Below are 23,476 nucleotides of genomic sequence, written 5' to 3' on the forward strand. Positions count from 1 at the left end.
TTAAAAATCAAGACAGCTTTAGTGTCACTTTCTACATTTATGGTTCTCAAACTTTACCATCTGAGAGTTATTCGTTTTATTTTCTACACACTCCGGTCAAAATTCCCCAGCTCCACTCCGATCACATACCCTGGTATATACAGTAGAACAGGGTTTCTGATTTTCCTCCAAGTACCACCTGAGGAAGCTCAGCTCATGTACCACTGGTGGTACACGTACCACAGTTTGAGAACCGTGGTGTTATTTAATTCCTGTGAACATGATATCTGAATTTAATGGGGGAACCTTTCAAATTTGACTCGCTCACTTGGACTCATGGTCACGATAACAGCAGAAACACATTTTTTGTCTTGTAAACACAATGAAGAAATCCTTTTTCCACTGTACACTGTAAAAAAAAACAATACTAAAAATACAATATCTCATAAGAGCTTTTAGGGAAAAACCTACACATTGATCACAATTGTTAGTGGAATTGCTGTATGTTTGAAACACCCTTATGAATGCAATATACCCAAATACTTTCATTTCATTACATACAACTAACTAACTAAACTAATTTCCAGAGATGGATCTGAGAGACATGGCTCATTCCCACAACAACAGAGGAAGTTAGGATTGAATGAAAGTGACTGCTTTCAAAGAAAATAAAAGCCCTACCCTGCTCTTTACTGTGTTTCGGTCAATTATAACAAGTTTTATGAGTAAAAGATCTGGTCAAATTGAATCTAACTATGGCCATTATATTTTGGCCATTATCATGATAGTAGGCAGAGGTATCACCAAAAGCTGAAATTGAGACAAACCTTTTTGTTTGCTCACCTTGATCTCCTTGCGGGTCTCCCCTGGCTTAAACACCAGAGTTCCCTCAGTGAATTCATAGTCTGCCCCAGCATTGGCGGACCCATTCTCTGTGCAGTAGTCCACATAGAAAGTGTTCTGACCCGTGCCCCCATCAAGGACCACACTGAGGCTCAGGGAGCCACAGTTCTCGGTGCACTGGTACTGGGCATTTTCAAAGCAAATTTGCGAGCATGTGGCTTTGTCGGTGTGCTGGGCCCCTGTGCGGCGTGCATGCTCGGCAGCATGTTTCCTCAATATGTTACCTGCGCCAATCATCATGCGCGTCACCTGGACACGGTAGAAGGCGCGGCTCTTCTTCTTATGGACCAGAGCGGAGTAGTTGGCCATTTCAATCAGCTGGTCCAAGTCTTTGTCTGGATGTTTCTCTTTGAGGTCTTTGAGGATGCGAACCACCTGAAAGGGAAACAGTTGTAAAAGTCCATCCATCCATCCGGCTAATTCTTTGATGGCTCCAAGTGGAGCTGGACTGAACCTTTTTTGTAATTGTTTTGTACTATATTGTATTTTATTTTATTCTATTCTCATTTCTTTAACTGAGCTGTTGTAAATGTGTGTTTCCTCCCTGGGGTAGGAATAAAGTCATTCAATCTTTCAAACCCAGCTGAGAGGCAAAGACAAACAAGAGCCTCTTCGAGTCTCCAGTTAACCTAATCCCAATCTGCAGATCTTTGGACAGTAGTGGGATGAAGCCACAGTACTACTGACAGTTTAAAGTTTCAGTACATTTAAACTGAGGACCCTTCCACCAGTGCTAATCACCTTGTAAACCGTAGTTGTAGAATAACTGCATTCATAAATCAAACAATTAAAAGACAGAATGAGGTATACAACTATGATTACACAAGCAATGTGAGTCAACAGCAGAATGAGAGTAGGTTATAATAAATAAAAGCAGTGGAGTTTCTTGGGGAATAATCTTTCAGACTAATGCCAGGATTCTAACGAAAAGAAAATTTAATCAGCAGGAGACTGAGCATCGTTTCTTGTCTCAGTCAGGAAACCTGACATAGCCCTACAATATACATCATACATCTTCAAAGTTATAAAAACCTTAAACCCCCAGTAGATTAATGATCAAGGTTATTATTGATAACAAAAACTAACAAAATAACAAAAACTAAAATTGAAAAAACAAAAATAAAAAGTAGAGTTTAAAAAAAAAACAAAAAAAAACACGATAACTAACTGAAACTGAACTCATCATGACCTTTTTGCATGGCGCATACTCCATATTACAAAAACTAACACTTAAACTAATAAAAACTAAACTAAAACTAAGCATTTACAAAAAAAAATAAAAAAAATAATTAACAATCCAAAACTATAATAACCTCAGTCCAGATGAGATAGAATAATGTGGGACTGTTATTTTCCAAATCAGTAATCATTATTAACACTTTTCAGTCTTAAAGGTTGTACCTCAGTCTTACCTCATCTTTGTTCTGGCCCAGGTCATTGCCCGTCTGCACAGAGACCGTCGCACAGGACGAGTTTCCAGGCTTTCCATCCATGATCATGTCAATGCCTTTGGGCTCGAGGTCACCTTCCATCTCCACCACGATGCCATGTCGCTTGTCCGCTCGGTAACGCTTGTGCATGTATTTGTAGAAGAGAAGGCGCCGGTCCGCAATCCAGGCCAACAGCACACACACCGGAAAGAAAAGCAGCGTCACTATGGCCTCCCACACCTGGCACGACAGGAAATATGATTGACTTATTATTTCCTTTAATGTATTGCAGCCATTGCAGAGTGATGAAATGAGAAACACACCTGTACAACCCCAGGTGAGATGACGGCCAGTATGAGGTAGAGCCAGATGTAGGCGAAAATACTCCAGAAGGACGTGATGAAAAACACACGCAAGTGTTTGATTTTGCGGACCTCTCCATCAGGGATCACCGACACACAATAACCGATGATCACAAACATGTTGAAGGCGGCACTGCCCACGATGGTGCTCGGGCCGATCTCACCTGCGCTGAAGTTGTGCCCACACACCTGTCAAAGTGAAACATCACGGGACAGTTTTTAATGAGACAGACTGGCATTGAATAAGTTGCATTTAGAAGTGATATTCAAACAGTTCCTATACTAAAATAAATGCACATTAAAGGAAAATAACAGAGAATATTCAACTTGTGCTTGTTTTTTTGTTTGTGAGGGCCACAGGACTAGTTCATGCTTTTTGAAGTGTGGCTGACCTGCGTCTGTTTTTTTACACGTCTGTTGCTATGTTTTACATAAGCTTTGCCTTTAAAAAGCAGCCATTAATACTTACTTTACCACATTTTGGAAAAAAAGGAAATAGATTCAGGGGCCAAAATGCAAGAGAACATCTACTTTTAAACTTTTGCTAAGTTAACTGTTCACTTCAAAACCAGCCATTTTAAATCAAAGTTGGGCGTTAATGATCACTGCTGATGTTACATTTTGTGACTTTGGTGTTTGAAATCTCTTATTTGACTTAAACTAAGTAAGTTTACCTTTAGTTAAAACTATATTGCTTAAGTTGAAGTGATTTTTTCATGCCTCTATTTAGTATTTGCAAACAGAAACAATATCACAATATTTATAATGTATAATAATGTGTCCTTTATGTGTCCTTTATCTGAAAACAGGCTCTGTCATCTGGTATTTGAGCAGGAGAATTCACTTTTCACGAGCACCTCTTTGCGTTTTCAGTCATACAATCTTTCTGCACTCGTCTCACTTTACTAATGCAATGTCGCCGTTGCCTCAGTCTGTCTTGACATGAAACAAATCACTTCCTGTGTGCAACACGGGAATGTTGCCAGGCAACATGAGATCTAAACACCACCACATGAGATCAAAACACAGAGATGCGTGGAGACGATAGGCTTAAATGTAACACATATTTGTTTATGTTTGAAAATGATGCCCTACAGTGGCTATGTTTTCCCTGAGGGCAGTCAGCTGCATGTAAGATACTAACCATGTGTATGTACCTCCTACAACCACACACTTATCAAAACTATCAATTTAACCTCAATTTCCAAATTCTTCATGCCGATATTTCGCCACACAACTGCTGACTATAGCTTGTGCTGACATTATGAGAACTGCTAGATTAAATAATTCACTCCTTTCTTCTCACTACTCATGTGAGGAGCGTTAGAATGCATTTGTGACCGGATAGCGCTTCACCACATGCATTTACACCCGGTATTAACATACATCTCTGGTGTCCACATCAAGATCCAATTCGACCGCGGTTCATCCCCGGCCCCTTACGTCACCTCCCTCTCTTCTTATGCAAAGATTTCCAGGGACAGACTACAGCGTCACAGCGTTTTGTTCTGAGCCACCAAAGTATTTCCATTCACCTTGTTGTTGTTGTGGGTGGAGCGGAGACACATCGGAGACCGATTGCATTTACACCTATGTTCAATGTGGTCACAATGTGCCTCCGACCACCTCCTGAAGAGGTTTGGCGGAATGGAAAACAACCCGTCCTCCATGTGTCACGAGCGTATCACGCCTTACAAGTGGTCAGGTGTGATACGATCACAGAAAACACATATGGGCCTGTATGTGGACAAAACCTGTATGTGGACAAAACATCAGAGTACCTCAATAACAGAGAGCAGGATCTCAGGTGCGGAGGAGCCCAGGGCCATGAGGGTGAGGTTGGACACCGTCTCATTCCAGATTCTCACTGACCTTACGGTCTTTTCACCGTTGGGTTTAGTGATGGTGACCTCCCTCTCCTGCGGGTGCACACATTTGTGAACATGTCAGAGATGCTGACCTTATATAAATTCTAACTTTCTAGATTCTGTATTTTCTGAATGAGACACAATTTTTCTTTTTGCCTTTTTCCCCCCCAAACAAGTATTGAACAGCAAAGCTTGGGTGAGGGAAAAGTGATGCTGGTAATCTATTGTCTTTTCCCCCTTGTTAGTTTAATGCATTCATTGATTCCGTGCAGACACTACAGCCATCTCAGCAGCTAACAGGTTTTGGTTGCTTGATAGTGACTAACAGAATAGGACCAAAGCACTGAGTTCAGTACCTGTGAGGTGATGACCTCTATGGATGCCATGAAGCGGTCTGAAATGATCGACACGCCGAGGAATATGTACATGAGACACACGAAGTAGATGATGGCCCTCCCCACCTGCTCCCCCAGTGGAGGGTTGAGCGGCAGCCACACTGGCAGCAGGACACCAGGCCTACACACCACGATGCCCGCACATTTCTTCTTCACGGGCTCTGTGGAGTTGCCCGTGAGCTGCGGCTGCTCGAGGCCAGAGGCTCGCTCGATAAGCTGTACCCTGTAGGAAGTGCAGGGGTGGGAAAGGAGGAGCAGGGAGGCGAGGAGGAGGAGGAGGAGCTGGGGAAGGTGAGCTGGGAGGGATCCCATGGTGTTCCTCCTGACTCAGGATGGGGGCAGTGGTCGCACGGGGGAGAAGTTGAGTTCAACAGACTCTCCTGAAGACACAGAGGGAACCAGGTTATTTTAAAAACAGAGAGGTGTAGCACACACTTTAGATCATTTCTATCTGTTTTTTCTTTATTTTATAGAAGGATAGGGATTCAAAAAATATTAATAAAACATGAACCAACTATCAAGACTGCTAATTTAGAGGCTTTTCATTATGCGCTCGTCTGTCTGTGCGTCCAATCATCCACGTGTTCATCAATGAGTCTGTCCTTCCCTCTCGTCTGTCCTCCTGTCTGTCCAATTATCATCTGTTCACACAGGAAGCGTGTCTGTCTGTCTATTTGTCCACCCGCTTGTCTGTGTGTCCATCCATTTACACATCCAGTACACTCAAAGTACCAGAACATGAAAAAATACTTTGATGCTTTGAAGCAAAATCCAAAACATAATCTCTTGCATAATTGTGTTATTTCTATCAGTTCTGTGACTATTTTGAGAATTCAACGTCAAGCAAAACATGGCCATGCATTCTGTTTCACGTATGTCTAATGTACCATGCAGCAGACTCAGACCCGGGACACAGGACGTTTGGTTTATTTTGTCATCGCTACGAGCACAAAGGCTTGGCATTAGAAGTTTACAGTAAACTGACTCCATCTTAACAGCATATCAAAATGACCTGTGAGAAACTAAAGCCCGGTTGTTAAGCTGCGCAGCTCCCACGGTTCACATTATCTGGCACTAATCACTGAACCTTGGTGGTAAGAATGACTAGGAAATAATGCACGTGTCATCAGCTCTGTGCCAGCACCTCTGAGAGTGTTTTGGCCGCTGTGAAACACGATTAAAAGTCACTTGAGAAAGTTGACATATCCGCAAACAAAAAGTGAGAAATTCCTGAAGTAACTTTTTTTATAAGGCACCAAGAAATCATTATTTACCTTTTTTTATTCTAATTATTATCAATTATTGACACGATTACTGGCAAGTTGCATGAGTACTCCTTGTGTGTGCTAACATAAGTTATTTATTGGCCATTAGGGGTCTTATGACTAATCAGCGGGTCACTTTACTACATATACTGATTTCAAAGACGCATCACACTGACTTTTTCCCAGCGGCTCAGTGGGTAGATTGTGTCATCTTCTGAGCAGAAGGTTGGGAGTTAAGTTAGATCCCTGGCGTCTCTAGTCTGCACGTCTAATGCAGGGTCCGCACTGGATGCGTGTGAGGCTGTGAAGCTGCTGCATCTTGAGCTGATCTGTTGTGGATCTTCTGTGGAGCTTCGGGCATGTTTGACATGAGGTTTTAGCTTTAAAAAAAAATCATAAGAATTTACTTTCATAAACTCTAAACACACCTCTCAGTTCTTAACTTAATTAAGCCACACATCTGTTGGTCATCTGCCAAAATTTGACAATAAAACAAAAATTGTGTCAGTGCTTTTACTTTACAGGCAAGTTTTCTATGTGGAAAACATGAAAGCATGGACATGTGACCTAAGTGTCCTTTGGTAAGACACCCAAATTGCCCCATTGAGTTGTCACTGAAGAATAAATACAAATCATGGATTAAAATTTAAATACTAATGGTGGTAATTATGATATTCTGACAGAAAGAATTGTGTTCTAGTGGCTAAACCACTAAAATGACTTAAAACTGTTGTACACATACTCGTAGAAAGTAGGGCTGTGCATCCTTACTGATCTCACTATTCGATTCAATTACAATTATAATCTCAACAATTCAATTCCATGAAGCATCACACACTGCATTGCATCTTTAATGTCCTATATTAATGTCCAAAGAAAGAAATGTCTTCTATCAAGACATAAATTGACCCCAATGTGTAATCAAAGACTTAGGGAAACAAAATTAAATTTGGATCTGCAGGCCACAACTTGTGTTTACGTTTTGGTTTTGTTGCCCTTCTACACACAGGATGCCAGCAGATAGAGCTGCTAAGCATCAGAAATACTGAACGATAAAAAGCCTCTGAACCTTTTTCAAAAAATGTCTCCACCAGGGGAGAAGAAAAACCAGGGTTTGCAGTGTGGATGCGTTCAAATATAGATGGCTGACGATGAAGAGGAAGCTGATGAAATACTCTGATGGTGTGTATATTTTTCTCCTGCACAGGGTGAACTTCAGCCAAGGGTAACATTAAATGCCCCACTCACATTTTTAAAAAACATTGACCAGAGGAGAAAAAAAAAACAAGTGGATATTGCGTTAAAACTGAAAAAAAGGGGAGAAAGTTGAAGATGGACCGTGTCAGAGATGCGGTTACTTTTCTCCAGGATAGGGAAGCAAAACGGGGAACTTAAGCCCTCCCTCTTTGACTTTGTCAGTGGATATCTGATCTCTGAAATTAAGTTTTGCCGCTCTAAAGCAAACACTCTTTCACTTTCAATCTCCTCCTGTTGCTAAAATGAACCAAATAGGTTGAATGTTTATAAAAATAAATAAAGCAATTGGATAGATAATTATGTTTGTGAATGTGGTGGTGCGTGAACTCTGTGTAACACTGTGTTGTATCAGTGCAGCGTGGTATTTGAGTTATTCGTCTATTCTGGCAACCTATAGGTGAACCACGCTCATGCAGCAACTCCCAAAGGTCGCTGTTATACATATTTTACATTTTTAAATCTGAATTCAAGCATTTCTTTACAAATTAAATGCAAATGCTGCAGCATCTAACAAGTGGGAAAATCAATGTGCCGCTATAATCAGTTATGTGCTGTCACTGCATTGAAGTATAACTAGAAAGAGATGATTTTTGAGTCTCACTCCAAAGGTTTTCAGCCTCTCTGTCCTAATCTACTCTAGAGAGACGAGTATGGATGGACAGACAAACACTTCTTCTGTATTAAAGCTTTGTTTGTTCAACTCTTTCTCTTCCTTTCCACTGAAGGCATGTGTATAAACAAATGCTTTGTAGACCAGCCGATAGCAGCGCCACCTGTCTCTGAACTGTCCTGTGGCCAGATTTCTGCACAGGTTTACTTAATTTCTAACTCAAAACACTTGATTTACATTATACTGAAAGGTTATTAAGAATGAAATGATCAATAGAACCAACAATATGTTGCACACCCACGCTTCAAAGCATCAGTCCACTAATATTTGCAGGCAGACTCAAGAGAGGCAGGTATTTTTTACAATGTCATCTCCTCTGAGGACATGTAGATGTGGCCTCCAGAGCCTCCAACTCTTTCTCTGCACCCGTCCAGGTGACACTGCACCATTGTGCACTGTGAGTTGAAACAGATACTTGGCTGCTGCATCTTTGATGCAGCGCGAGCTCTGCCAGCTCATTATGGAGTTGTGATTCAGAAGCACAGTCCAAAGGGCCCGCGGCATCACATTTCACTTTCCAAGGCCTGCTATGGTTACCGCGACCTCAGACGGAGGGCCATCTTACACCAGTGCTTGCCGATGGGGGGGCTAAACTCGCCGCAAAATAACTAACCATATATATTATCGCATTATCTACAGTTGCAAAACGAGAGTGCAGAGAACAGTTGTGTGTCAAATTTATCGTCATAGTAATAATGAAATACATCTTCCATCTTTCTGATTCAAATTTGCCAAAGGTGTAACACGTTTTGTTTCTACAAAGGTTTAAAGGTCCAGTGTGCACAATTTAGAGCGTGAATTTGGCAGAAATAGAACACAGAGTTAACTTTAAAATAAAAAAAAATGTTGGCTTATTATAATACTCTTACTTGCACGTAAGTTAAGGGCCGCCCTGCTGCTGTAGAAAAAAATAAAGTACATAAAGTACATAAGTTTGAAAAAGCTCACTCTAAGGCTATGAAAACAAAAAACAAACTTAGATTGCACACTCAAACAAACGTATGGATAATATATTCAATAAACCCGCCTAAATGTAACACCTCTACCATGAAACTTTCACACAGAGATACATACACTCCACCAAAGGTACCAAACAAGCAGAATTAGTAACATTTATACAGTTTGACCACGTGCACAACAGAATGCATGAGAGCTAAACGCTGATACGCTCTGTCTGCTAAGTGGTGATTCTGCAGACTGCAGCAAGTCAAAGGTGGCCAATACAGTACACGAAGGGTAGCTAATTAAGACGCTGAAAGAGACGGATGCATTATTTATTGATGCATTCACCTAAATATAGCTGTGTATTTTTATCCTTTCACGTTACCCACAAATAGCGCCGTCATATTTCACATGAACAGCCTGGAAGATGTTGAAGTGGAAGTCAAGGGAAATTAGTATATGATTATTTTAATAACTAATTAATCTGTCGATTATTTTCTCGATTAATCGAGTGCTTGTTTGGTCCACAAAATGTCAGACAATGTTGAACGGCTAAAGCCCCCCTAAAATATTCTTAAGCCCCCCTAAATAATTCTATGTTCATTTATAAAAAAAAAACACCTTGTGCTGCACTTGCGTCACTGTAACACTGTAAATTGCAAAACATTGGAAAAGTGGCGCCGACTTGGCAGGTTGTTGCGGGGTTCAATATGCTCTATCAGCCGTCGGAACCCTCGGTCCTTCACTATGGAAAAGGGCTGGTCGTCAAGAGCAATCATTTCCATTACCTTGATCGTTATTGCCCTGGCCAATGTCTTCCTTTGTTCGATTACTTGCTGTATTTGGCTCCCAGCTGCGCTGCTTTCTTTTTTGTCTGCCGCCTAACGTTACTAGCGTTAGCTTCCTGCCGTTGTTTGTATACTTCTGGGTGGCGGTTTTTCAAATGACATAATCAAATTTGTGGTATTGAATGACTTGACGCGGAACCCTCCTCGCATTATCTCAACTTTGCAAGTGTTGCATAATGCTTTTCGCGTATCTTCTATCGACACCCTGAAAAAACGCCCACACCGCTGACATTATCTCTCCTCAACACACACACACCCTGCTGCACTTGCGTCACTGTAACATGTTCAAAGAAATGCAGCATGGCCTCCCCTTCCCGACACACATACACAAACGGCAAATAGACGGGTATTAACATCGGTTGTTTAAATCGGCGCAGTTTTACACATTGGACCGATGCCGATATGTTAAAAAAATGACGAACATCGGCCGATACCAATATTAATGCCGATATATCGTGCATCCCTACAAGAGAGTGATGTATAAGCCAAATTAGCCTGGCCCAAATATTTTCAAGAGTACCTTAATATAACTGTAATTTATGTAATTAAGTTATATTTTTTCAGGGCTTAAAATTACAACCATTTTAGTCACATATGTGCCCAAAATATATTCTGTGTGACTTCAAAATATTTGGGAGTAAACAATTATTGTGTTGTGAGTGAAAGTCATGGCATTCACAGTCTTGCAGTCATGTCAATTGAAAAAGAGGAGCTTCAGCACCTAAATCACAATAGAGTGATAGACGCCTTTGCCACCCTTAAAAACAGACGACATTCTTTGATGCTTCCACCCACCAAGTAGCTGCCAATTGTAGCCATGTTATTTTAAAATGGTGTACTTTCTGAGAACACAGTGCTCTTTTTTTTGCATACAGTTTTGGCTAATACATGTGGGCTCTTAATGAATAAGAAGCATTGGTTAAATACGGCACTGTAACTATGTGGATTTTTTTCTTTTTGTTGTTGTTGTTAATGCTGTAAACATACAGTACTTCCTGTGTTTGTTGTTGTACTGTGTTAAAAATGTAATGGTGGCCTAAAACATTTGCACAGTAAAGTATCTCTGTTAAATCTGTCCAAAACGTGCCATTTCTCAGTTTTTGTTAGCTGTTTGTGAAATTAAACGTTCGCTCACATTCTGTGCATCTCCTGGGGGCTAAGCCCCCCCTGTCCTTAAAACCTAGTGACGCCCCTGCTGGAAATGATGTTGATGAAGTTCTTAAAAGTATTGTTTTGTCCACAAACTAAAATGCATCAGTTTTAATGGTATCGTTGTTATATGGAGCGAAGAAACCAGAATATATTCACATTTAAGAAGGTGAAAAATCTGAGTTTTAATCATTGAAAAAAACACTCAAATTGACTAATTAACTATCAAAAGAGTTGAGGATTCATTTAGTAATCTATTAATCATTAAATAATCATTGCAGCCCTAGGCAAATGCATTGACAGACAAATGTCATTTGCTATACACCTGAATATGTCAGAGCTTCTTACTGCAATGACTCTGATTTAACTCTTTAATCAACAATTCAATATCAATATAAGCTACAGGAAGAGCAAAGAGACAAATCTAGAAACCAATTTGTGGTCCACCCTCAGAACCACCTTTACTGTAGTGGTAGCTCATAGCGACTCACAACGGCACAGAGAGTTGGATTCACGATGTTAGGCAGCACCTTCTGCCCAAAGACCGTAACATCAGCACCGCTGGTGCAAATCCCAGCTGACATGGGGCAAAAGGCGGGGTACACCCTGCACAGTTTGCCAGTCCATTACAGGGCCAACAACCATCCACTCTCACACTCACCTATGGTCAATTTAGAGTGTCCAATTCACCTAATCCCCAAATCTGCATCGTTTTTGGACTGTGGGAGGAAACCAGAGAACCCGGAGAAACGCGTACACACAGGGTTCTGACCGGGTTAGGAACCTGGGTCTTCTTGCTGCAAAGGCAAGAGTGCCAACCACTACACCAGCCGTGCAGCCCGAGAGTAAATGAATAAACAATGAATTAAAATTGAAATTAAGAATTAAGGCTTCTGGGAGCAGAATGACACAGGTTTTTACCAACTTCCTGGGGGGGGGGGCATGAAGCGTTGACACGTCTGTGGTCTCCTCCTCCATTTCTCACACAGGCACACACAGGGCTGGGTGACAGCATCATCTCCGCTTACTGCCTCTGACACAGGCGCTGTCAGTCAGCACCTGCGATAAGTGATTGCCTGGTGTTATCTTACACCGATAGAGGAGTGCCACCAAAAAGGGGAGTTAGCACCTGTAACAGTTTATTATTTCCTGCACGTGGCCCGACGGTGGGGTCCAGCCAGATGAAGGATGCTCCTCTGGGAACATGCACAACAGAACAGATAGGCGACCGCTGACTCAAGAAATTGGGTTTCTTGCTCACTACTGTGTCACCACTGTCTGATGAACAATTGTACAAGAAGCATCACGTAGAAAAAAAAATTGTGCAATCTATTTCCTTTGCGAGCTAATTCCCAACTCATCATCAACCCATTACCACATGGAAAATAAAGTGGCCATGCAGTTTGAACATTAACCTGCATGCAGACTGACAAAGATTACCTTTCCATGATGTGTACAGGTAAACCAATAACACAGCAGGCGTCCGTGTAACTGTCTTTGTATTTAATCTTAAACAGCCACTCACCTCGCAAAGCCCCATTCAAGCTGCTTTCAGACATGCACTGAGACACAGGTGTGTGTCTAGGGATTTTGGGGAGCCGGGGGCCCTATATTGAGCCTAATCAAATGACATTGGGCCTAGTTAGGTTGGATTTCAAACCACAGGGTCACTGCAGTCTCCTGTTCATGGCCGCTCATGTGTATTTGGGCGTCCTCTGCATGTTTCCTTTTTGTGTGTGTGTGCAAACTAGGGCTGAAGATTATTTTGACAGGAATCGCGAGGGTAATTTTCACATCATTATTCTCATCTTCTTTCAAAAAAAAACATTTAAAATGATCACTGTGCGATATTTGTGCACGTCTGTGAGAGACAACGACGTTCTCTTCAGTCTGGAGAATAAGACGTGTATAGGACAAGACAGTAATTCATCTAAAGCGATACTTTTGGCACACATTTCGGCTTTAACAAATATTGCAACTAGCCCTAGTGCAAACAAAGCAAATTACATTTTAGTTCGCATTTTGTAGCGGGTGCCTTCATCTTTGTCTATTGATGTAGTCATTTTAAATGTTAAACTATGGTAAGACCACTTAGGAATACACATCAAGGTAAAATAAATAACTTAAGGGACAAGTGCACTTCCATACCAACCTCCCTACGGACAATTTACCCTTGGATTTGAGTATAAAACACATCCATTAAAGTACAATAACATCCGTTCGAGTTACACACACACATATCAAGGCGGTTCAGGCAGTCTCTCCGTTTGCAGTTAAAGTAAAGAAAAGAAAAGGGATCCGTCCCTTTAATAAGTAACGCAGGCCTTTGGCTTGCTGCTATGGGCTTTTTAATGAAGCATATGAATCAGAGTGTAAGATAATCCACTGGGTCACACAGTCAGTCAGTCAGTCAGACAAGGACTGAGCCAGACAACAGATGTGACATCGCTGATATTGTGTATAAGATAAAGTAAATCCATAGTGATTTGCCCTCATTGTAAACATACAAATGACCTGCACTAAAAAAAACAACTAATATTTTCTAGAATTCTACTTGTTTTTGTTGAATTAAATGAACAATATATTTATATAATCTGTGGTCTCAGAAAAATTCCGAACTTTTAATGTCTGTGTAAATTAGAAGCCTTATGTCAGGTCGATTCCGGATGTTCCATAGTGTTGCACACAAACTCAAAACCGTATACATGGTGAGCATATGCAAAACAACGTAGGCTCTGTTAAAGAGTTATCTGTTTCCGTCATTTCCATATAAAAAGAAAAAAGAAAAAAAAAAAACTTTCCAGAGCACAGTCTCCTCTGCAAATGTTTAAACAAATTTAAAACATTTCTTCCCACACAAGTTCAGTCCTGCTAGTCACTGGATACAGGACCGGGTGTAAGAATGCACCCGCCAATTTGACAACACTGAAGAAACCGAGGAGGTTTGCAAATCGGGTTACACTCAAGACACGGATCCACTCAGGACCTCAGAGTCATCGCTTCACTTTTCATGACTTTTTACAAAACTAGTGAAAGCACCCTGAGGACGCAAACCACCACTCAGTTTCCCTATCTGGATCAGAAACTAACACTATATTCCCAGAATATGTCATCAAAATCTTTTCTTTATTTTCACTAAATTCTGCTGCTCAGTGCTCACAGACAAACATGAGTAAAAACATAACCTTTTTGGCAGAGGTAGTTATAAAACAAGCGCACCAGTCTGATTTTGGAAAGTCAATACTATGATGACAGAACTCCACGTCCGCTGCTCCTGGCCTAAATGTCAGGTTATTCTGTAGTAGAGCCCCGGTGTCTCTGAAAATCAACACTGCACTTTATAATTAAATTCAGGTGTGTGCAAAGACCAACCAAGTGAAGGCACTCTTCTTTCAAGCTGCCCGCAGCATCAGCGAACTCAGACTCTTGAACAGCGTCTCTTCAGAAGCCTCACGAGTGCTAAACCAACATCTGCTCTCCAACAGTCTCATTTAAAAGCAACAGGAAGGGGACGGCGTGATAGCACTTTTCTGTGTCCGATACCGATATCAGAAACTATGTATGAGTATGAGTATGTACCGATACCGAGATCAGTCCAATACGGTCATTTAAGACCTTTTAAACTAGGAACACATTTGTTCTGGTTTTTTTTTTTAAGTCCTAACTAAAAGTTTGGCAGGTGGAACTTCTGCTCTCGCTGTAAGCTGGACTAATTTAAGTGACATACCACAACAAAACCTACACTGGTGACAAGGTTTGGATAATAGAGAAGTTTCTGAGGGGCAAAAAGAAAACTGTGCAACTAACAACAAGCCAACGTCAGCCGAACGGAACAATGATTCACGACGACCAAAACCCAAGACCAGAAAATGCCACCTGTGTGTTGTGTCTCAAAACATTGGCAGGGGACAGCATTTGTATTGTTAAAACAAAAAAAAATTAATTGCACAGCAAATGATTGATATTTGTAAAGTATTCTTTGTTATCCAAATGTATTTATTGATGGGACATTTTTCCAATTTATCAAATAATCTCAAAGGCAGTTTAATTGCAAAATAACTGCTTAGCCTTATATGCACTATACTACACAAAAGTGAACAAACATAACTTATGGAGCTGAATCAACCATTTATCGATTACTAAATTCATCTTCAACTATTTTGATTATTGATTGAAGCTTTTTTCGTGACTAAAACAACATTTCTGATTGTTTTTGCTCCTTTAAATGTGAATAGTCTCTGGTTTCTTTGCTCCAGATAACAAAGCCAAATAACAAAACATTCGAGAACATCATCCTTTCCAGGTTTAGCGAACGCTGAAATACGTTTCCTGACATCTTATGGACCAAGCGATTACTCAATGAATTGAAAAAAAAAAATCGACAGATTAATCGATTATGAAAATAATCGTTAGTTGGAGCTCTAGTAACTTATTAACTCATTACCATAAGGCGGCAGCTCCTATTCAAAGTGCTTTAGCGCTACAGTATCCCTGAGCTCCGTTAAGTCACTCAGGGTCCGCTTAAAATTGACTTGCCCGGCTCAATCAGTACCCCCAGAGGAATGAATTGGTTTTTGAGAGTACAGTGCATTGTGTACACAGCGAGGGGAAATATAAGCCAGCTCATACGCAGCTGTCTGTTCCCTCTGTGACCAGTGGGTCAAAATCAGCATCAATCTGGACGGTGACAGTGAAAGCTTGACTAAGCAGGAGGTTTAGTTTACAGCAGGACGGGCGCGCTGCCACACTGTTCAGTCGCTCTCAGTCACCACAGTTCAGCAACGTTTCTCTCCCCCCTGTTCACGCCAGTGGCAGATTCTCAGGACAGAAAAAAGTGGATGAAAGTGCAAAGAAAGGTGGGATTTTTTAGTTGTTGCTATATTGACAAAATCAGCTCGTTTGAAATGATCAGATGATTAATTCGAGAATCAGTGGAAACACAATCACCGGCTTTTTTCCCACCTATTTCTCAAGCAAAAGCAGTTTTGAAAATGTCCCACATTCTCCCCACCTTCCTCCATTATTGGCAGGATTTGCTCATTCTTTTTCCTACATTGTAAAGTAGACAAAACTGTTAATGGGAACAGAATACGTGTGGTTTTTAACCATCACCAAAGTGTCTGATGGCTTCCAAATAAATTTTGCAGGGCGACTCTTTTGGAGCGTGCGGCCCTCGCCTGAGACTGAGCGCAAGTCTGACGCAGCAGCGAAAGAGAGCAAGTCTTCTGATCCACGCGGAGCTCTGACCTCGGCATCACGGAGTCAGTCGGGGATCACGTAAGGAGTCTGAAACGAAATCCGCAGAACGACTGCATGCAGCAACTTCTCTGAGAAGTGTCATCAGAATTGGGAAGAGCAAGGGTGAGATGGTCTAGTTCCATTGGTTCTCAAACTGTGGTACGTGTACCTATGCGAGCTTCCTCTGGTGGTACTTGGAGGAGCGTAGCTGAGCCATTTTGGCCAGACTGAGAAGAAAATGAAACAAATAACACAAAAATAATAATAAAGGAAATAATAATTAGCGTTAACTTTATCCCTCGCTCCATCTTAATCTAATTTCACGAGTGTCTAAAGCAGGGGTGTCCAAACGTGTTTTAACGAGGGCCAGATTTGAAGATTTCATACCTGTTTTATTTATAAAAAAAATCTAAAATAAATCTGCCTTTCTTTCACATCTGGAGTCAAATAACTTAACTTAACTTACTTAATATGAGATGAACGAAATATAAAACCAGAGCTGCGGGCCGTACAACATCTGACCGAGGGCCGGACTTTGGACATGCCTGGTCTAAAGTATATGTGAAGAAGAGGAGGATGATAAGAGAGCAAATGATATATTATTCATTGGGAATAAATCTGCCTCCTGTGAAGAGTCCGTAGCTGACTGTGCTCGGCCTATTTAAACAAATGTATTTTAACGTTGGTGATAATTGTGTTACTTCGAGAGCTCAGTATTTTCTCAGGTGGTACTCGGTATAAAAAGCTTGGTCTAGTTTGTAATGGCTTGTTGCAGCTCCTCGGTCCGAGCTCATATCAGGAGACTGACAGAACGGAGACTAAATCAACAGAATACCTTCTCCATAATACTAGAAACAAACTTCCTGCCAAGACAAACTGTGCAGTGGAACTGAGGAGAACTGGCTGGAGGGAGTGATCAGATCTACTTGTGCATGAAGTAAAATAATAATAAAAAACTATTCATGGCACTATGAAAATATCCTCACTTTACTCTTTGGGTCATGTCATCAAACCCGACGCCGTGCTTCAGAGGGTGATTTCAGGTTAAACCTAAATTCAATCCTGCACTGTTGCGGATGAGGCGAGTTGAGATCTCAGTACTGATTAGGAAATCAACATCTCCCCGCTGCGCTCATCAGTTTGACTCTGAGGGAAACAATCCATTTGACATCACTAAGGCAGTCGCCTCTCTCGTTTCTCTGCTAGAAACGCCACGAGCTTCCTCTTCGTAAGATTTCTCTATCTGCACGCGTCAGGCAGGCAGGCAGGGGTCACGGCGAGGGACGAAGGAGGCAGGTGGACGGAGAGAGAGAGAGGCTGCGTGGGGTTGTCAGAAATGCGACTGACAGCCAGCAGACAGCAGCTCCTGAGGTTTCCATTACCTGAGACACCCTGCCCACTGCCCAGCCACTGGCAGCCCTGTCACCTTAGAAGGAACAGCATTCTCAACTTCAGCATGAGCCCAGACAGGGACACCTGTGATGCAATATTCAAGATATTGTCACAAATGTCAGCGACAGACAGACTATACAAACACATGACATGACAATACCATATGCAGTGAAACGTTTATGATGAGAAGGATGGAGCTAGCTTAGCACAATGCTCGTCCATTTATTAAGCATAAGCTATTCTTTATATACCGTACAAAGTTGTACGGCTGCTAATTTATCATCCATCCATCTTCTATCGCTTCATCCTCCACATGAGGGTCGCAGGGGGGGGCACTGTCTCAGCTGACATAGGGCGATACAGGGGGTCCATCACAAGGCCACATATAGAGACAAACAACCATCCACTCTCCCACTCACGGCCAATTTATCTAATCCCCAAACCTGCATGTCTTTGAACTGTGGGAGGAAACCGGAGAACCTGGAGAAAACCCACGCACACACAGGGAGAAGATGCAAACTCCACGCAAAAAAGCTCTCGTTCCGAACGGGTTGCAAACCCAGGTCTTCTTGCTGCTATGGCAAGAGTGCTTACAAGAGCTGCAACTAACGATTATTTTCATAATTGATTAATCTTTCGATTATTTTCACGAGTAATCGTTTGGTCCATAAAATGTCATAAAACCTTTAAAAAAACGTTTGTCAAACCTGGAAATGATGATGTTCTCGAATGTCTTGTTTTGTCCACAAACCAAAATGATTCAGTTTAAATAATTTCTTTGTTATATGGAGCAAATAAACGAGAAAGCTAAAAACATTCAGAAGTCTTGTGTCAATCATGAAAAAAAGCTTCAAACCGATATATAGCCACAATTGATATGAGAAGTAGTAAAAAGACAAACTCAGTGGCTCTTATTTTGGAAGCCAGGTTGAAAGGAAACAGCGCTACGTAATATTGGCTAAATAAAAAAAACTGGTTCATGCGAGGATCCTCTGTGTCTCTTTTGTTTTTAGCTGCGCAGCAAAGGTGAACATAACCCCACGGGTTACACTGATAAAACCAAATATGATGGAGAAATAAAAGATAACATAAAAAAAAGCATGTGCATTTTTCTGATAAGAATAACTAATAAAATTAAAGATGACATAAAATGTGTGTTTTATCTTCCAAGTGCTGAAATGAAAGACATTTCATTCACATAACTACTAAATCAAAATGTTAAATACGTGTATTTTTATTTTATTTTACAGTATTTTATTTAAAGTCCCTGAACCTGCTGTTAATAGTTTCAACAAGAAGTAGTCACACTTTGCACACGTGGGCGACGTTGGGGTTGTGGGTTGGATTCCCGCCTCCACTAGTCTACATGCCAGTGTGTCCTTTGGCAAGACACTTAACCCCACGTTGCTCTTGTGTCGGCAGCGTTTGACTGCGTATGAAAGATGAGTGACAGAAAATGTGCTGCTCATAAATGCGCGATATTAAAGTGTGAGTGAATGAGTGTGAATGGGTGAATGTCAAAACTGTAGTGTAAAGCAGCTCTGAGTGGTCATCAAGACTAGAAAAGCGATATATAAATACAAACTACCAATTACATGCACAAATCGGTTTATGACAAGCATTATAAAAAATGCAGATGTCGTAAAAATGCACATGCACGAATACTGCTCAAACTCCAGTTGGCACGATACCATCACTACCGGAACCCTGTGAGTAATCTGTAATCTCTAATCGCTTGAACTGTGTTTTCTTTTCCAGATGTGACACATTAAGAAAAACACTTGTACTTATTACCCAGTCTGAGTTAACAAACTGCATGTGACAGTTAAGACTGGATGACACAACGTGGTTAAGCAACCTCAAAGCACAACATAAAATGACAGTGAGAGGAAGTAAATAAAAACCACGGACTAAAAAATGTCCACGTCATGCATTTTTTATCGTGGCAGACCCAGATGTAGTGGTGCCTTTTAGTCGTCACCGTGGGCAACCGTCTAGTTTGGACTGACAAATGTTAAGAAAATGTGCAGAGGCACCCGGCAGGCCTGAGCGGACAGAAGACAGAAGAGTGAAAACCAAACAGACCAAGTTGCACTTTTTGGACGCTGCATTAATTCAGTTAATTCAGATATCCTAAATAAAGCATTATCCCTAATCTTAACTGTAAACAGTCCTTGACAAACCCGAACCATAACCTGCCTCATTGCCTCATTGGAACCAGATTTAAGTCCGAGGACCTGACAAGGTCAGTGTTTATGCCAAAAAGGATACATAACCCTAAAACCAGGTCTTTTCACATTTGCATTTAGCGTACAAAAAAAAATGTAAATGCTGTGTGCACAGATCAGACATTAAAGAAAACATACTTTAAAAATCAAATAATAAATATTACCCTTAACCATTACCAGTTAATGAAGTTCATGCCTAACCCGAACATTCACCACAACTGACACGACGATCATCTTAACCCTTACCTTAACAAGAGACTTAGAAATGAGGTTCTGCCTCACTTCAGCTGGGCTTCGGTCTCCATGAGGTCCTGACAAGGTCAGTGTTTATTCCAGAAAAGATCTAAATCATGCACACACACACACACAAACATAGAGGGATAGAGAGAAAGGGAGAGGGTTTTAAGTGAGGGAGTCTGATCACCAGCTGCACAGGTCCCAGTGGCAGCTTGTCGGGGAAAACGTGAGTGAAACGTGAGGTGTAACGTATACACCTCGCGTTTGCATACAAAGCTACAGCATTGGTTTACTTCAGTCACATAAGCGGGGGGGGACGGTTGCATTTCAGCATGTGGACTGTTTGGATTTGGCTTATTAACCCGCAAAACTGTAAATAAACCTGCAACCCATTTTTATACATACAGACATACATGCTGAATAATGTTCTTATTTCCCCATAAAATAGAATATCAAAGTCCCGTAGAAATCTTACAATAAAAAGAGTCAAAACAAAAAAGAAATACTAAACACTAAATTTAAGAAGCTGATATATGCAAACATTTGTCATTTTTGCCTAAAGCTGGGCTAAAACTGGACCTGATTAACTGCAAATGAATCAGGCGTTCCAATGACTGAATATAAATAAATAAATAAATATTTTTTCCTAATAAAATCAAATTATTGTGAGATTTTTTTTCTGGTTTCTTTGCTCTTTTATGACTTTAAACCATTATAGGTCGTCATTGTTTTTGAGGTTTTGACTTTTTATGGCTCACACAACAAAATGTTTAACCGGTAAAACATTCAAAATGCTGTTGACCAATAATAAGAATTAGTTGCAGCCCTACAAATGTCTCTATAATATGATAAACATTGCACTGACAGCATTGTTTTGCCACGAGGGAAAGATGAAAATGCAAGTGATTTTGGTGAAAAGTGATATGTTCACACTCACAAATAATGAAGTGGGCCTGGCGGTGTATATATCTGCACTCAACGCCTGTTTCCTCACACATCACCAACACTCAACACACGCAGCTCCCATGCAGCCCCGCACTGTCATGGACATGAGAGAAGGACACACGGGATGCATCGCGTGGCTCTGCTGCCAATCTGCTAAATGAACAATCCTTTGATGTGGATTAAATGTCAGCTTTGAAGTTCAATGCCTTATCAGAAAATGCCATGCAAAAAAAAAAAAAGAACAAAGTAAGGGTGATCTCACTAGGTATAAGTCAGGGACAGCAGGGACATGCAGGACAGTACAGTAAGCAGCAGGTGACGACACATGAAAAAGTGCATTAAAAAAATAAGAACTAGCCACAAAATGTATTTAGTCATGCCTGTCCTTCCCACACGTCAAAGTGCCTAAAAAAAGGTGCACAGTAGTAGCTGTAACTATTTTAAATAAAAAATAAATGTGTTTTTTGTCATCTTGGGTGCATAAAATCAAAAAGTTGCACAATATTAGCATTTGTTTCTCTTTGAAATAAGACAAACATATGTTATATACGACCCACAGACCTCTCAAACAGACTACAAAAGAACTAACACTGCTATCAGACTACTGTAGGAATCTATGTAGGAATCTTTGAGGGACAGTGAAAAGAGTTTCTCTTGTTATTTCTTCAGTTACTTGAATAGACTGGCTCTAAAATAAGAGTCGTCATTTCTAATTCCTTAATATATTCTGAAGAAGCTGAATGCTGGTGTCAAACAAAACAACCACTATACAGCTTCATCTGTGTTTTTCAAGCATACAGTATACAGATGGGACATAAGGAGTACACACTGATCAATATTAGGACAGGTAGAAATGTGATGGTGAATCAGCTCCATCTTTAGTTCAATATTCACTGTATATAGAGATGGGACAATATAGGATATTATCACTCATTGTGATAAAAAAAAACATGCTTATAATAACTTATAAGTGTCCTTTTCTTTTAAAAAACTAATAAAAAAATTTCAGTCATTGAAATAAAACAGGATTATCATGACTGGGATGCCTAACTGTATAATAGATTAATAACATGAAGACGTATGAAAATTTGTGAGGCGTATAATTTTTGATTAAAAAATGATATCTATGTGGAATATGAGCTGGAAGAAATGAGTTACAGACTCAGTTTGGTTTTTGGGGGGTTGTTTGTTTCTCCTCGAGCAAAAATGATTCACTTTTAATGATTTCTTTGTCATATGGAGCAAAGAAACCAGAAAATATTCACATTTAAGAAACGTGTATAATAAAATATTGAAACCAATTTATCGACCATAAAATTAGTTGAGAATTAATTTATGAACCGTTGCAGCACTGAACTGATATCATCAATCAAAACTACACATGGATAAATAGTTGTTAGTTGTCTGCCAAAAAGTGAGCCACTTCACCTGTTCCCTCCCTTTTCCCCTCCGGTCTCTTACCTTCAGCTTTATGACACAGCTCCACCACAGACTGACATCGCTTCTCAAAGTGTGTGGAATTATCTCTCCGTCTCCGTCTCTCACGGTCTCTCCTCTCGGTGACACACAGCTGAACTGTAACGTCAGTTTAACCATCACCGTTAACCTGACGCAGAGATGCCACGAGCTCACGTGGGGAGGGGGAGTGCTGCCTTCACGGTCTCCTCGTTCCCAGCTGCTGTCTTCTCCTTATCGGATGAATGTCGGAAGGACGACGTTCTAAATACGTTGCATTAATTAACCAGTGACTTGTGGTGGGTTTTAATTCATTCTTGTAGTTCTTTATTTCTGCCTACACGCGTTCCTTTAAAAAAATGTTTTATTACTTTGCTGATCTGACCTGTCTATTGATGTGAAGTTCCTAGTGATTTGATTTATTTTTAAGATTAACACATGTATTTCTATAAATGAAGACATAACTGTTATAATAGCCACCAAACATTACGTGGAACCAGTCAGGTAACTGGTAGTACTAGTGTATGTGCCAGCAACATGCAGGGGGGTGAGTAGTTCCCATTGTTTTTGAACGCAGCACACACAGTGTAAAGTGCTTGGGTGAATTACTCCCAGTTTCCAAAAAGAACTGGGAACTTTCAGATTAGATATTATTATGAAACACTGTTTTATGACTACAACTAACGATTATAAATTGTAAAACTTCTATAAACTAAAACTTATAACTAACTAGCCACCACAATCAGAGGAGAGGGCACTGAAGGGTTCTGAACAATAATAATAATAATAATACATTTTATGTGTTGGCACCTTTCTCAATACTCAAGGTCACCTTACATACAACGCAAACAATAAATAAGTATATAAAAAATAATGAATAATGAATAATGAATGATACCGTAGTTCACATAAA

At 40.6% G+C, this 23,476-nt stretch overlaps 1 protein-coding gene across 5 annotated transcripts in view; it reads right to left on the reverse strand.

Annotated features, from left to right (window-relative positions):
* slc8a2a (solute carrier family 8 member 2a) overlaps nt 1-22,695 on the reverse strand; it is a 31,605-nt gene extending 8,910 nt beyond the window's left edge. The window contains exons 1-8 of one of the 5 annotated variants that reach the window (XM_058628446.1): nt 21,101-21,255; nt 20,173-20,269; nt 6,379-6,582; nt 4,899-5,317; nt 4,456-4,593; nt 2,636-2,863; nt 2,295-2,552; nt 823-1,257 (exon numbers count right to left, since the gene is read on the reverse strand). In XM_058628446.1, the coding sequence (XP_058484429.1) occupies nt 823-1,257; nt 2,295-2,552; nt 2,636-2,863; nt 4,456-4,593; nt 4,899-5,249 (1,410 nt within the window). In that variant the 5' untranslated portion in view covers nt 5,250-5,317; nt 6,379-6,582; nt 20,173-20,269; nt 21,101-21,255. Of the gene's footprint in view, nt 1-822; nt 1,258-2,294; nt 2,553-2,635; nt 2,864-4,455; nt 4,594-4,898; nt 5,318-6,378; nt 6,583-9,859; nt 10,185-20,172; nt 20,270-21,100; nt 21,256-22,569 lie in introns of those variants that run through there. The other 4 variants (XM_058628445.1, XM_058628448.1, XM_058628449.1 and 1 more) reach the window with 4 other exon arrangements.
* Between the last annotated feature and the right edge of the window lie 781 nt (nt 22,696-23,476).

Source organism: Solea solea, chromosome 4, assembly GCF_958295425.1.
Source record: "Solea solea chromosome 4, fSolSol10.1, whole genome shotgun sequence".
Taxonomy (NCBI): domain Eukaryota; kingdom Metazoa; phylum Chordata; class Actinopteri; order Pleuronectiformes; family Soleidae; genus Solea; species Solea solea.